The 12,785-nt window shown below is 39.2% G+C and overlaps 1 protein-coding gene across 5 annotated transcripts in view; it reads left to right on the top strand.

Annotated features, from left to right (window-relative positions):
• Positions 1 to 12,785, top strand: part of PTPRK (protein tyrosine phosphatase receptor type K) — a 420,549-nt gene that overhangs the window by 320,355 nt on the left and 87,409 nt on the right. For all 5 annotated transcript variants that reach the window (XM_075087593.1, XM_075087592.1, XM_075087590.1 and 2 more), the window contains exon 8: positions 1,980 to 2,282. In XM_075087593.1, the coding sequence (XP_074943694.1) occupies positions 1,980 to 2,282 (303 nt within the window). The remainder of the gene's footprint in view (positions 1 to 1,979; positions 2,283 to 12,785) is intronic.

Below are 12,785 nucleotides of genomic sequence, written 5' to 3'. Positions count from 1 at the left end.
TGTGGGTGGTTGAAGGCACAACCTGGATTAGTAGAATTAAGAGGAAATTATTAAATGAGAAAAATCAATCCATTTTACAAGGAAAAATAAGCCTCTGATACAAAACTTCCTTGATGAAGGGTATATTTACTCTTTTAAACCTCAAACTCTAAATCAGAGGATGTATGACTAGGGATTTTTTACTGTCATTCATATGAGAAAAAGGGCTGATAATTTTTGTTTTTCTCTCCTAGCGGTTTTCTTCCTCTGTGACACCTGAGTTTGTTCAGGTTTTTTCTAATTGCTTGCAGTAGCCAACCAAATACCGATTCTTTGAAGACTCTTACCAGCTCCTTCAGTAGATCTACTGTGTTGCTACTTTTTTTTTGAGGACTGCCTTGCACCTGTCTGTACTTGCTGAAGCACCAGCCGTTGTTTACTCTATAAAACCCCTTTTTTCCCTCCTTCTCTTCAAGTCTCTTATCTCTCAAGGACCTTTTCAATGCTATCTTTCAGCTTCAGATTTCTATTGTCATGGTATACAATATGTTCAGAAAGCCACTGCCGAGGAATTCTACCTACTCATTTGTAATTTTTGCCATATGTATGATAAATCGGTACTTAAGTGCAAAGGGAACATGCTTGTTCAAAACTCAGAAAGGGAAGGATAGGTCATGGAAATGAACAGGCACAATGTTTAATCCTTAACACTCATCATGATACTAGGAATACCTTTATGTTATATTTAGAACTGGGTTGTTTTGGTGTTTGAAACTAAATGTTTGCAGTTTGTCTGGCAAACTACATGCTGAATAGATTACACTGATTCACATTTCCTTATTTCAATATACCATCTGTGCTTTTGGCTGGTTGTTAGCCTGGTTGGGACTCTCGTTTCATAAATGCAAGTTACAAAGAACTGTTATGCCCAGAAAGAGAAATCCTATATTTCACTTCCTTGAATAATCTCAACTGTTTTGACGTTATAGCAGCAAGGACACGAGGCTGAAGCTGTACCTACAGAAGGTTTTATTTTTCTCTGGTGAAGAAGGATGTATTGCCAGGGTATAAAGATCCCTTTGGTATATTTCCAGTGAAACTCTAGTGTATATATAGTCATGGTCATGATTTTCATTGTGTAATCATTTTAATTAAGTTCAGTGATAAAAGTTAGTCTTGCATGAGGAATGAATGCACTAGAGAGACAATGAAAGATTGATGATGGCTTGGGGAGTATCGTGTGCTCTGCTGGTGGGAATGGATTTGTGGAAAGCAGCTGAGCTTGGGTAGCCGGTCAGAGATTACGGGCTCAGACCAATGTCCAGGCAAAGTTTTGGGAATCTGAAAGAAGTGGGATACAATGGGAAGATCCAAAAGCATTTTTGGTAATATTTCTGAGGGTTTTTGCTTGAATGAATAGCTTCATTACTAAAATAATAAACATTAATTAATATCTGCATCATTTTTGTAACTGCTAGCTTAGTAAGGCAATTAGTGTAATTAGTATACAGCATTGCTCGATGGCATGATAAATCATAGTGTAGTGAATGTTGACTCTTTACCACTATGATGTATTACCTAATTTATGCAGGTTAAAAAAAAAAAAAAAAGGTAAGGGGAAATCAAGAAGGGAAGCCAGCGGTGACAGGTGGGTGGCCTTTTGGTCACTCATCTTGCATCTGCTGCCAGTATTCTCAATTGCTTTGAACTGCTGCACTGCTAATTAACAATTCTTTTTTTCAGTGTTGCTAAGTCTTAATCACTGATTGAAACCTGCAAAGAGAGGCTGGAGAAGAGTGAAGTAAAAAACTAGAGACTGGCAGGTGTTTTTTCCCTTCGGGGTACTTGTATGAAGGGTGGTACTTCTTCCAGTAATAAGTCTGTGTTTGTTGGTATCTCCTTTGTTTTCACATTCCTGGAGGCATCATCTGCCAGTTACAGTTTGGTGCAAGGATGAAGAACATTAATGATGTTTTTCTTCACTGCATTCTGTTTTCTAGAACCTATGAGAACACCAAAAACGTTAAAGATTGCTGAGATCCAGGCCAGACACATCGCTGTGGACTGGGAATCTCTGGGTTACAACATCACTCGTTGCCACACTTTCAATGTCACTATATGCTACCACTACTTCTGCGGACACAACGAAAGCAAGGCGGACTGCTTGGATATGGACCCCAAAGCACCCCAGCACGTTGTAGATCACCTGCCTCCCTACACGAATGTCAGCCTCAAAATGATCTTAACCAACCCTGAAGGGAGGAAGGAGAGTGAGGAGACCATTATCCAGACAGACGAAGACGGTATGCGTAAAAGCTCTGACAGAAATTACATCTAAGTCCAGTCTAGACAGGTGGAAGGGAATTACTTTGTGTGTTACCATATGTGTCTCAAAGGATGGAAGTTCTCTTCTATTAGTATATTAATTAGCCCTAGAACACTGGCTTTAAAATTATTATAGCTGTCACCCTGCATATATAGCCCAAACTGTCCATGTAGCGCAAGTCAAACTCAGTCTCTCTCTCAAAAGAAAAAGGAGGGTAGCTTCCCAGTCATTCCAAAAATGCACTAACACAGGTGACAGGAAACACATTGTGGTGTTAGGTGAAGGCTTCTTCACAGTATTAGGTGTGGTATTTTAATATTAATTTAATTCTGTAAATTTATATTTAAATATCAAGTTCAGTGCTTAAAGATTCAAGATTTATTAAAGATTTAAAGTCTCTTCAGCAAATACATTTGAGCAGTAATTTATGTGCTGGTTACAGTATATAGTATCTGTTAACTGTTTGAAAGCCTCCCATCAGATTGGAGTATTATTTTGACAACTTGGGAGGTGGATTCGATGATCCTTATGGGTCCCTTCTGACTCAAGATATTCTGTAATTCCTCTTTAAAATGCTCTCGGTGAAGTTTCATTGACAAGACAGTTGAACTTACCTTAGCTGGGAAGAAATAAAGAATAGATGTAGATGTTAATGGTGACATTCAGTAGTTAAGCTATGAATCTTGGAAGGAAAGATATTAAAATAAAAGCAGTTATTTTTCCCTAATAATTTTTAAGACATGGTAATAAAGAGCAATTTTAGTTTCCTTTTCTTATATTTAGATTTCATTAAAATATTGACAACAACAAAATGAAAATAGATACTGCCATCGGTAACCAAAAAAAAATACTTGGACTAATATAAGAGTGTAGATACATAAGAAGATAAATCTGAAAAAGGTAGTGTGCTTGCCTGTAAAATGGAGGAGAGAGTATAGCTTTATATAGCAATCAAGGTTAGAATCTGGTAGCACTTTTTTGCCATATATTTTCAATTTTACAAGAAATAGAAGAGGAATATGTTTACTGCTGCAATAAAGGAGAGAGAACAGCATATTAAATAGGTAGGATACGAGAAGCTGTAGAGAACTGGAGAGACATAGATGCATCACATGAAGATTTATTGACAAGTACAGAATTAGAATATTTCACACAATTCAAATTCTAGCATTACTTTTTTAAAAAGTTAATTATAAAATAATCCTTGATTAATTATTTCTATATCTGTGTTTTCTTTGTAGATATTTGTGGTTGCTGTTTTCCTTGAGGTGAAAAAAAAATAGTAGTAGTAATATTGTTACATCCATGGAAAATTGATTTTTTTTTTTTAAACTGAGTTTTCCAAGAAAGGTTATGGTTTCTGATAGCCTTTACCTAGTTAGATGTGCAGAGACGGTGGCTGGTCTGCTGTAGCAGTGCTTGTTAAGAGCAGAGTCAAGTGGATGTATTTTGTCTTCTGGTTTTGTTACGGATTATTCTTGGAAAATTAGGCACACAAGGCAGGTTTTGGTCTCAAGCTAGCACGCCAGTGTGGTATCGGTGAACTTGTTTAGACTCAGCTTTGGTGTCGGAGTACCATCATGTAGAAGAAGCCTCACACAGTGAGCAGAAGTTGCTACGGTAAACTATTTTGAGCAGATGTTGTTTTCAGGGAGGGATTAATACATTTTAAAAGGCACCTATATTTAGACACACTGGTAGTAATAATGCTTGTGACCTGAAAATTGCCTCTTGTGAGGTTTGCTCAGTGATGTTACTGGAAATGAAATGCAGATTTTTAATTGTGCGTTACCGATGGACTTAAGAGTCTATGTCTATTTTGTCACGTACTTCAAAATACAGAGCATGCATGCAATGTGCAAGACGGAGGGCTTTCAGCCATCTCAGAGGATCACAGGTGTATTCACGCCTGCATCTCTCCTTGAGCTCTCATAGCAATAGTGAACTGAGTTCTGTCGTTGACTGCCTGTGTGTACGGTGCTAGTTAGGTCCCACATCCCAGTGATCACGTATCTGTCTGAAGCTGTTTTAAAACGGTTTGCAACCTAAAGCACGACTCAGACTGAGATGATGAGAGCTACAGGAAGATGCATGAGTCTGTGCCCCACATACGTCACGTGTGGTCAGAAGTAGCCTCGCTGTCACGATGATTTTTGCAGGTTTTGTAGAATGAGCATGATGTTAATTATGTAGTGGGGGCGTTATCAGTGATTCATTTATGAGAAGGAAAATAGAGGGATCACAGTATTTTCCTACATTTCTGCAAATAACATTAACTAGAAATAGCTACTGCATACATGGTTATCTGAACCTGTGCACTTCCATTGTGTACTTCTCATAAATGGAAACTTTGAGAGCTCCGGATGACAACAACTGATAACTAACTTTTTGTTAGCTTTTCTGTAGTGCAGTATTCTTTCCAATGCCATTCTTTCTTACAGGGATCTGCTAATCAAGGAAAAATTTTGTAGACTGTTGGAGTTAAAGGCGTCTACCCCACATTTTCTTGTCTCTCTTCGCCTTTACCATTCTGCCCTCATTTTCCGTTGCTTTGTCCATTTTCCCCATGCTTTCAGCACTCTGTCCCTTTCATCTTTCTTTGTGGTGGTGGTGGTGTTTTGTTTCAGTCCTTTTGTTTCTCTCTCTTCTATCATTTCACCTTCTCCCTTCTGCCAGGAGCTTTACACATATTTCAACTTCTGTGATTCCCTAAATGCAGAGGATCTCAGACTTTTGCAGGGCTCTGGTGTGAGACAGTGAGTCTCTCTGGTTGTCATTCATGAAGGTTCACATCTATGTAAGGCTGCGTAGCTGGGCCAGATATCCCAGAGTGGCGGGTGATAAATGAGCGGTGTATGGCACCAGCAGCAGAATTAACTCAAGAAACAATTAGTAGAAGAACAGAGTATGATTCAGAAGATATGCTTCAGACCTTTGGAGCAATGACTGACAAATGAAGGTTTTAATAGCTTGTAATTCAGTATCTGCAAGAAAGCAAATCCAGGAATATTAGTTTGAAAAGAGCCTTCTTTCTGACCAGACCTAGATCTGACTACTTGGTGGTTTTAAGTATTTCTGTTTAACTTGGATAGATGGAATTGATCTTTAAAGTATATTACACCAGTTTGCAAAGACCTGCATTCCACGTAAAAATTAAGCCCTGAAAACAAGGAAATTTGTCAGTGTTTTATGGGTGAAACACCATCTTTCGCTCTGGAGAGAGACCACACCACCCCTAAGACTTGGGAGAAAGCTTTTATGAGCACCCTTGCACTCGGCGTTATTTGTGCCATGACAGGGACTTGCTGCTTCACCTGGCTTGTATAGGAGATGGACAGTGTTTGAAGGAGTTAATAAAGGAGAAAGAGGAAGGCTTGCACAATCTGGGGATGTATACATGCTGGGCAGAGATGGTGTCTGACATTTCGAACAAAGTACAAGAATCAGCAGTGAATTTATCACTTCGCATGAGTCAGCAGCATGCACGTGTTCTCGGAGCTGCCTGTTCACAAGGGCACCGGGAACTCGGAGGGGACCCTTTTAAGAGCAGCGGATGGTGAATGGGATTAAAGCAGATAAATGCTTCCTTGATTTTTAATTGGAAACAGATGCAAAAGGCAGTGGATTAACAGGAATAGTGACATTAGCTCTTGGAGAGCAGCTATGGGGAAAGCAAATTGTGAAGCTCAGAGAGTTCGATGGTAATTTTATAACTAGTAAGGGAGTATGTCAGCTAACGGCAGGAAAACAACTAATTGAAAAAGATCACTTGGAATAGGATAAATACCCATTTTGGGGCTTAAAGTATACCAAAGCTTTGGTCTGAGCCAAAGGACACGCTCGTTGGACATAAATGAGGCTCCCTGATCTTTCAGCAAGCATGGCTCGTTCAGCCCCATGCAGAGATCTCTAGAGCTGTGATGCAGGGTTAAGACACCAACTGTCCAACCATTACTCATGCTCCTGGGAAAACTCCAGCATGTTTGCCACTCTGGGAAACAGCAGAGAAAGGGAGAAATGTTGTAATTAGAGGATAGAAAAATTAAGAGAGTTAAATATTTAGTGTACTTTCCAAATGTGTGAAGAGGAAATACCTTCCACCAACTTTGAGGGAGGATATTATGGAAACAGTTGACCTTCAGTATTTTTCTGTGTTTGATAGTAGGGCTGTAAGTTGCCTTTACCAAAAAAAAAAATAAAAATTTTTTTCTCCATTCACTATTTGATATGAGAAGCACTTTTCCTTTGTGTTTTTTGAAGTTGTTGTGGCACCCCAGGTGTCATGGTTTTAGCTGGGGTGGGGAAATGCTTCAATCAAGGGAAACAAACAAACAATGCTTCAAGGAGATTTGGAAAAACATAGGTATAAAACTCTACCAGTAGTACTGTAAAAGTAACAAAAATAGCCCACCTGGGAGAAAAGTTAATGCAGCAAAATAAGCAGTCAGTATGTCCAATGTTGCAAAGGAGGGCTGCAAAAATTGCTTGAAATGGAAAACTGTCTCAAAAAATGTGTAACTTGTCTAGCTGAGTGACAAATGCACGAGTGTCAAGTGAACCCGCTATACTAATCCTATTGGGAAAAAATTGGCAAATGATTGCCATTAATAAAAAGAAACCTATGACTCAGAGAGAAAAGTTTAAATGTGAAGTTGTCCATAAATGCCACTGGTAAAGGTACTGACCTCAGTCCTTGACCAAAAAGGGAGACTAGTGACGTATGTGTCATGAGCAGCAGCAAAATTTAGTGTCAATATAGTCAAATAAGGGAGGAAGTTTTACGTCTTTAGCATCAGTGAACTGAAACTGATTATAACCGACTTACTGCCATTGATAAAAGGAGCCTGGGATAACCTATTTGTCCTTCAGCTCATGAAAATAACCCCAATTTTTTTTCAGAGGGTAGGTAAGATGCTATTGGCATATCATTGAGAGAGAGAAAAAGTGGTTGCAGAAAGATGTGTGAGCACTTTTTATTAAAGACATCAGAAAAGTTGATTTGTGAGAAAGTAAGAAATATATTGAAATTATTGGCAGAGATTTATTTTAAGCTTACACTGAACAGAAGACAAATGAAGTAAGCTGTTTTAAGGTATTGCAGAGACCAGAAATACAAGCTAGGTTTTATATTAATAGCTCGGGAAAAATTGGCCCTGAAATGCAGAATTATTTACTCTGGCTGAAACAACTTCCTACTTTCCTTTCCTTTAGATACCTATATTAGAAGCTTTATAGCAGAAAAAGTGATATTGCATATGAGATTCTTTGTTGAAACGGTGTGTTTGACATAATGATGCCTGCAAATAGGCCAGAATTAGTGGCTAGTTCAGCAGTTTGCTGTGGAATGAGAGCTTCCACCTGGGCCCGCAAGTTCCCATTATTCCCAAGCCATGTGCTAGCGGAAAGCGCTCTCCGAATATTGATTTGCATATTTTAAGAAAGTTGTAAAGTATGCGAGTACGTGAGGTTATTTCCCCCTGACATGGAGAAACGTTTCCAAATCCCAGACATGAGGAGTACTGAAGTCAGCATTTTGTGTAAAAAGGCTTTAAACAAAATACTGTGTTAGGTGCCTGAGCCCCTGCATTCAGCAAATCCACACCTTGTGGATTTAACTCCATTTGATCTTTGCACCAGTATCTACGGCGAGTGCCACCGCCACCGAGACTGATTAACCGCTGCAAGCTTGGTCAGTAGCTTGATTATAAGCCTTTATATCTGTTGTATTAGTTATTTTATATAGGCTGGAAGGTACAGGGAGTTGTCGCTGGCGCGAGCGTGTCAGCACCCACGCAGTCCAGAAGTGGCCCCAGGAGGGTGACGCAGCCTGTGCAGGGCTGTGAGCTTTTGCCAAGCCCTGGGGAGCACGTCCCCAGTGCCTCCCGCTGCCTGGGGATGGCAGCGCCCTTGCCACCTCCCAGAGCACCAGCCCTGCTCCCCCAGGAGGAGAAATCATTAACCAAAGAGCACGTGCACCAAAGGAGACTATTAATATGCAATCAGTTTTCTTCTCAATAGCACTCAGTAATGTTTTCCTTTTTCACTGCAAATGGTGCAGCTTGAGCAATTTCCAGATAAGTCATTTTTGTCATCTCCTTTGGTGTAAATACTCCTATGGTAAAGAGTAGTGATAGCAATTCCGATTTTTTTTTTCCTTTGTATTATATGAAATTTGCTTCTATTTAAGCTTTAGTCTCGACTTATAACGAAGCATAAAGTTAAAATGGTAAATCCCTCAGAAAAAGCAAATGGAAAGGTAGGCCATTTTAATTGCTTGCAACATTGAAACAGTAGAATAGATTGACTGTCACAACCTCCTGAAACTGAGTATCTACCTTCAGAGAAGGGCTGTATGTTCATTGCTCATACACCTTACATTTTGAGTACCACAAAAGAATTTTTCCCACTATAACCATGCATGTATCTGCACGTAGCCTTTACCATATAGCATAATAATACTTTGCACGGCTTTCACGGAGTATAATAATAATAAAAATACTCTGTTTACATGCACTTTCATCATTTTGTAGCAGGCAAACTGAAGGAATATAAATTCATTTTTTATAGTGGTTGGTGTCAGTTAATGTGTTGTTCTTCCAGAAGTAATGTATTGTAATATAAATTTCCCGTTAAGCTAGTGTAGAACAAGTTTTAAGTGATGCTATTTGTGAATAACAATTTACTTGTGACTGTGACATAATTTAATGCAAATATAGTGCTCTAAAATGAATTGGTCTGATGTCAGATTGATGGTTTGTACTTTTATTATGCATAGTATTTATAAAATTCCACCATCCCACATGTAAATAGAAGAAAAGATTATCAGCTATTCGCTATAAGAATAGATAGCTTCATTAGACGGGCTCTGGAGATGCCTGTAAATCGTGAAAGAAGAGCTTGTGATGTTTCCACTATAAAACCTTGCTGAAATTCCCTTTGAATTTGTTTTACGTCACTTTTATATACATGCACGGTTTATGTTTGTATACTTCTTTTATAGGAAAGAAGGTATTTTTTTTTAAGTTCAAAATCTCTTCTGAAAACCATACAGTTAAAATCCCCTAATGATTTCACTTCTTCAGATAAGCATAAATCTTGACTTGTTGGAAGTTTAACATAGAATAATGCGTGTGAAAGAGAGAGCGTTTACTGTTGTTGTCACTGGGAGATAGTGGGGTCACACTTCACAAGGTCAGCAGATGGAAAGAAAATCAATGAGACCAGAATCTTTTTAAAGAGAGGGTGCAGAGGCCAAAGGGTCCGACTCCAACTCCTCTAGCAGCTACGTATACTTTTTGAATTATTCAGATACCTGGCCATTGAAAGGGAATGTTAAGTAACATACTTCACCTTAATATACACTTGTAATAGTCTTGAGTGTTTTGATTTAGTATAGACTATCCATAAGTCCAAGGGGAAGGGCGAGAGCTCACGCAGGAAGAAGAATGGGAGTTGAGAAGGCAGCAAAGAGGTGCTGTGGTGAGTGATGGGGCTTCTGGAGATGCACATGCAAGCCTGAAGAAAGTCTTTTGAGCTGTTTGTGAGGAGGCTTCCAAAAGCTATTACCAGCACAAGGGTGATGTTTACCTGGCTGTTTCTCACCAGAGTCCTTGCTAAATATTGCATAGAAGGGAACACTGCTTTGGAAAGGTGAAGTTTAAGGTATTTCTTAAGTCCCGAGAGTCCTGCTGGGTGTCGTAGGGAGTAGACAGCAATGGTTGCCTATATGGAAAGTTTTGAGTCTTTTGAGCCTTTTGAGTCTTCAGAATAGTGTTACCAACAGGTTACCTTGCGGTTGTTCTTTTGTTGGTGTTCTTTTGTTTCTTTCTTTCGTGTTTCTTTTTTTACTATTTTCAGTCTTTTTAAAATTTCTGTTTGTAACTAGTAACTGACCTGAGGACAATGACGTAAAAACACAACTGTGGAAGTCTAGGCATTATTTTGACTAACTTGCCTGATGAATCTATGGGCCTGCTCACAGATACTCTGTTCTTGAAGCAGATTCCTGCTCTTGCTTTTCTCTGTCCACACTTCTCTTTGTCCCTTTAGTAAAGCTGTGCAAATTAAAGATATCTTCATTGTGGTTGAGCTGAAAAAATGGAAGACCCACCAAAATGTGTCCTTCAGTCTAAAATTAGTTTGTAGTCCTTTTTCTAGGCTTTTGAACTTTTATTTGATTCTTTGGTGTTTAATTCCAGTTGAGCTCTCAAATAATTTAAGCTGATCCCAAGTTTCATTTCTGGTGAATTTGCAGGGCTGGGTGAGGTTTGTGGGATCTACTGTTCTCTTGTTCTAGACACTTTTGCTCTCTTTTATGTTCTGACCTTATCTTTACTGGGATTCCCAGCAAGCTGCTCATCACCCTGCTAGCTTCTGGTCTTTTGCCCTGCTTACGCCAGTGGGAAGAGAAGCACGAAACTGACTGGGATCATGTAGTTCCAGTCAGTTTGACATTGCCGCTGCTGCCACAAGCAACGAATTTTATATTTCAGGAGAAGAAAACACAGTCATGCAATGTGATGAGCCTGGAGGCTTCTCCCACTTTGGTGTTTAAACAGAAAATGTAGGAGTCTTTATGCAACCCTAAAACTTAGAGTCCTGCCCCCAGTTTCAATTGAATATGAAACATGCTTTTTAAAAGCATCACGCAAAAAGTATTCTGCAGGTTTTTGAGCAATTGTGTCTATTTTCTTTTTACCTCGCATGATTTAACGTGCCTTAATGTGAAATTTCGTATTCTGTGTGCACGCCCTGGTACATTCCTATGTTCTCTCCCAAACACAGATGTACAAGAACGTGCACACACACACAAACACACGCACGTGCACACATCTTCCAGGGATAATGTCGTGTGCATCAGGGTATATCCATACCTCATTTGAGATGTAGAGAACAAAAGCAATAGAGCATTCCCATGAAAAGCAGGCCAGTGCCTACAGCAAGTCTCTGAAAGCCACTAAGAGCACACAGGGGCTGTCATGGCATGTCAGACTTCATCCGCTGCCCAGTCTGTATCAGGACACTGAAGCAAAGCAGGAATGCATGATTTTAGCTAACTTCTCCTAAGTCTTTGCCTGACAGATGGATAAACAGTTTCTGTGAAGCTCTCATCTGTTTATTTGTGGGCTTTTTTGACTCCATGGATTTATTATTAATGTGCCAAATTATGTTGCTTATACTAAGGGTCAGATCATCCTTTATAGCTTCCATGTAGACTGAAATTAATCCTGCTATTGAGACAGGCCACTCACTCCTTGGTGCTGCTAGCATAGTGCTTGGTGCTTCCTTTGATCCAGCAGTTTTTAATTTATTTTTACTCTTTGTAAAACTTCAGTCTGCTTTGATAATTAATACCCGAGAAATGTCATGTGTGAGGCTCACTGAAAGTTGCATTGAAGAAAATAGGCTGATTAAGAAGGCGCAAGAGATACATACGTCAATATATTAAATAGAAGTAACATTCTAGCTTGAACAAATGTGGATTTGGGCAACTTTGGCTTTTGGAAGAGGGAGGGTGTTTCTTTGGGTTCAGTGTTTCTTCAGGTGCTCTCTTATCCTCATCCCCTTCTTTCAGCATGTATGTGTTCAAATCGAGGTGAGCTGCTGTGGTTAAAAAGGAACCATATATGTAGGCAAAAATATCTTGTAAGCTGAAATGGGAGATAACTAAGCGCTTCTGCCTGGTGTTGATGGGATTACCAGGTACTGTGAATCAGTCAGGCAAAGAGGCCTGAGGTAACACTTGAGACTTGTTATTACACTAGGGATATTGGTTCCGTTTAAAATAAGAAAGTAGGGTCATCTTAGTGTGGTTCAGTTCAAAGCTTTGAATATGTCTCTTACTGGAAAGATTTGAAGTAAGCAGCTTTGATCCTTCTGCAGCACGAGCACCTCAGTGGCTGAAAGAAGTGGCAGCTGAGCTGTGTGCTTGCCCTGTGCCCAGCCCCCTCTTTAAACGAGGATTTCTTTTAAAACAACAAATCATAAGAAGGGGGGACAGAAAACTATGTTGTAAGCATTTCTCTCGTTTGGAAGATGGGGTGTAACATAGGCTTTTCCTTGCCTTTGATCTTTCTTTTTAAAAGGATTGTAAAAGCATGTAGTCCTTGTCCTAAGATATGCTTATTACAGAGTTCAGTGATGTTCCCTGAAGTCGTAATCTAGCTTGAACTGTTTCTCCTGGCTATACTATGAGACAATTTGACTTTGCATGAAGTTCGAAAAACCATATGTGGGGATAACGTTTCAACTTCATGCTCTCTCTGCACTGTGAATGACAAAATACACTTTGAAGTGCTTTTTCATATTCCCTATCGCTGCTGTTTGCATACAAATGAATATTAATAAAAATAGACCCGCACTCACTTTTGCTTTTAATAGGATGTTCTGTAATCTCTTGAATTTGTCTGTCTCTTGAATTTCCTATTTTTAAAAGTTGGTTCGTTTTTTTGTTTTTGTTTTTCTTTTTTAATTATTTTTT

The sequence above is a fragment of the Phalacrocorax aristotelis genome, chromosome 3, assembly GCF_949628215.1.
Source record: "Phalacrocorax aristotelis chromosome 3, bGulAri2.1, whole genome shotgun sequence".
NCBI lineage: Eukaryota > Metazoa > Chordata > Aves > Suliformes > Phalacrocoracidae > Phalacrocorax > Phalacrocorax aristotelis.
The sequence above is the reverse complement of the archived record's forward strand: the minus strand, read 5'-3'. Positions and strand labels throughout refer to the sequence as shown.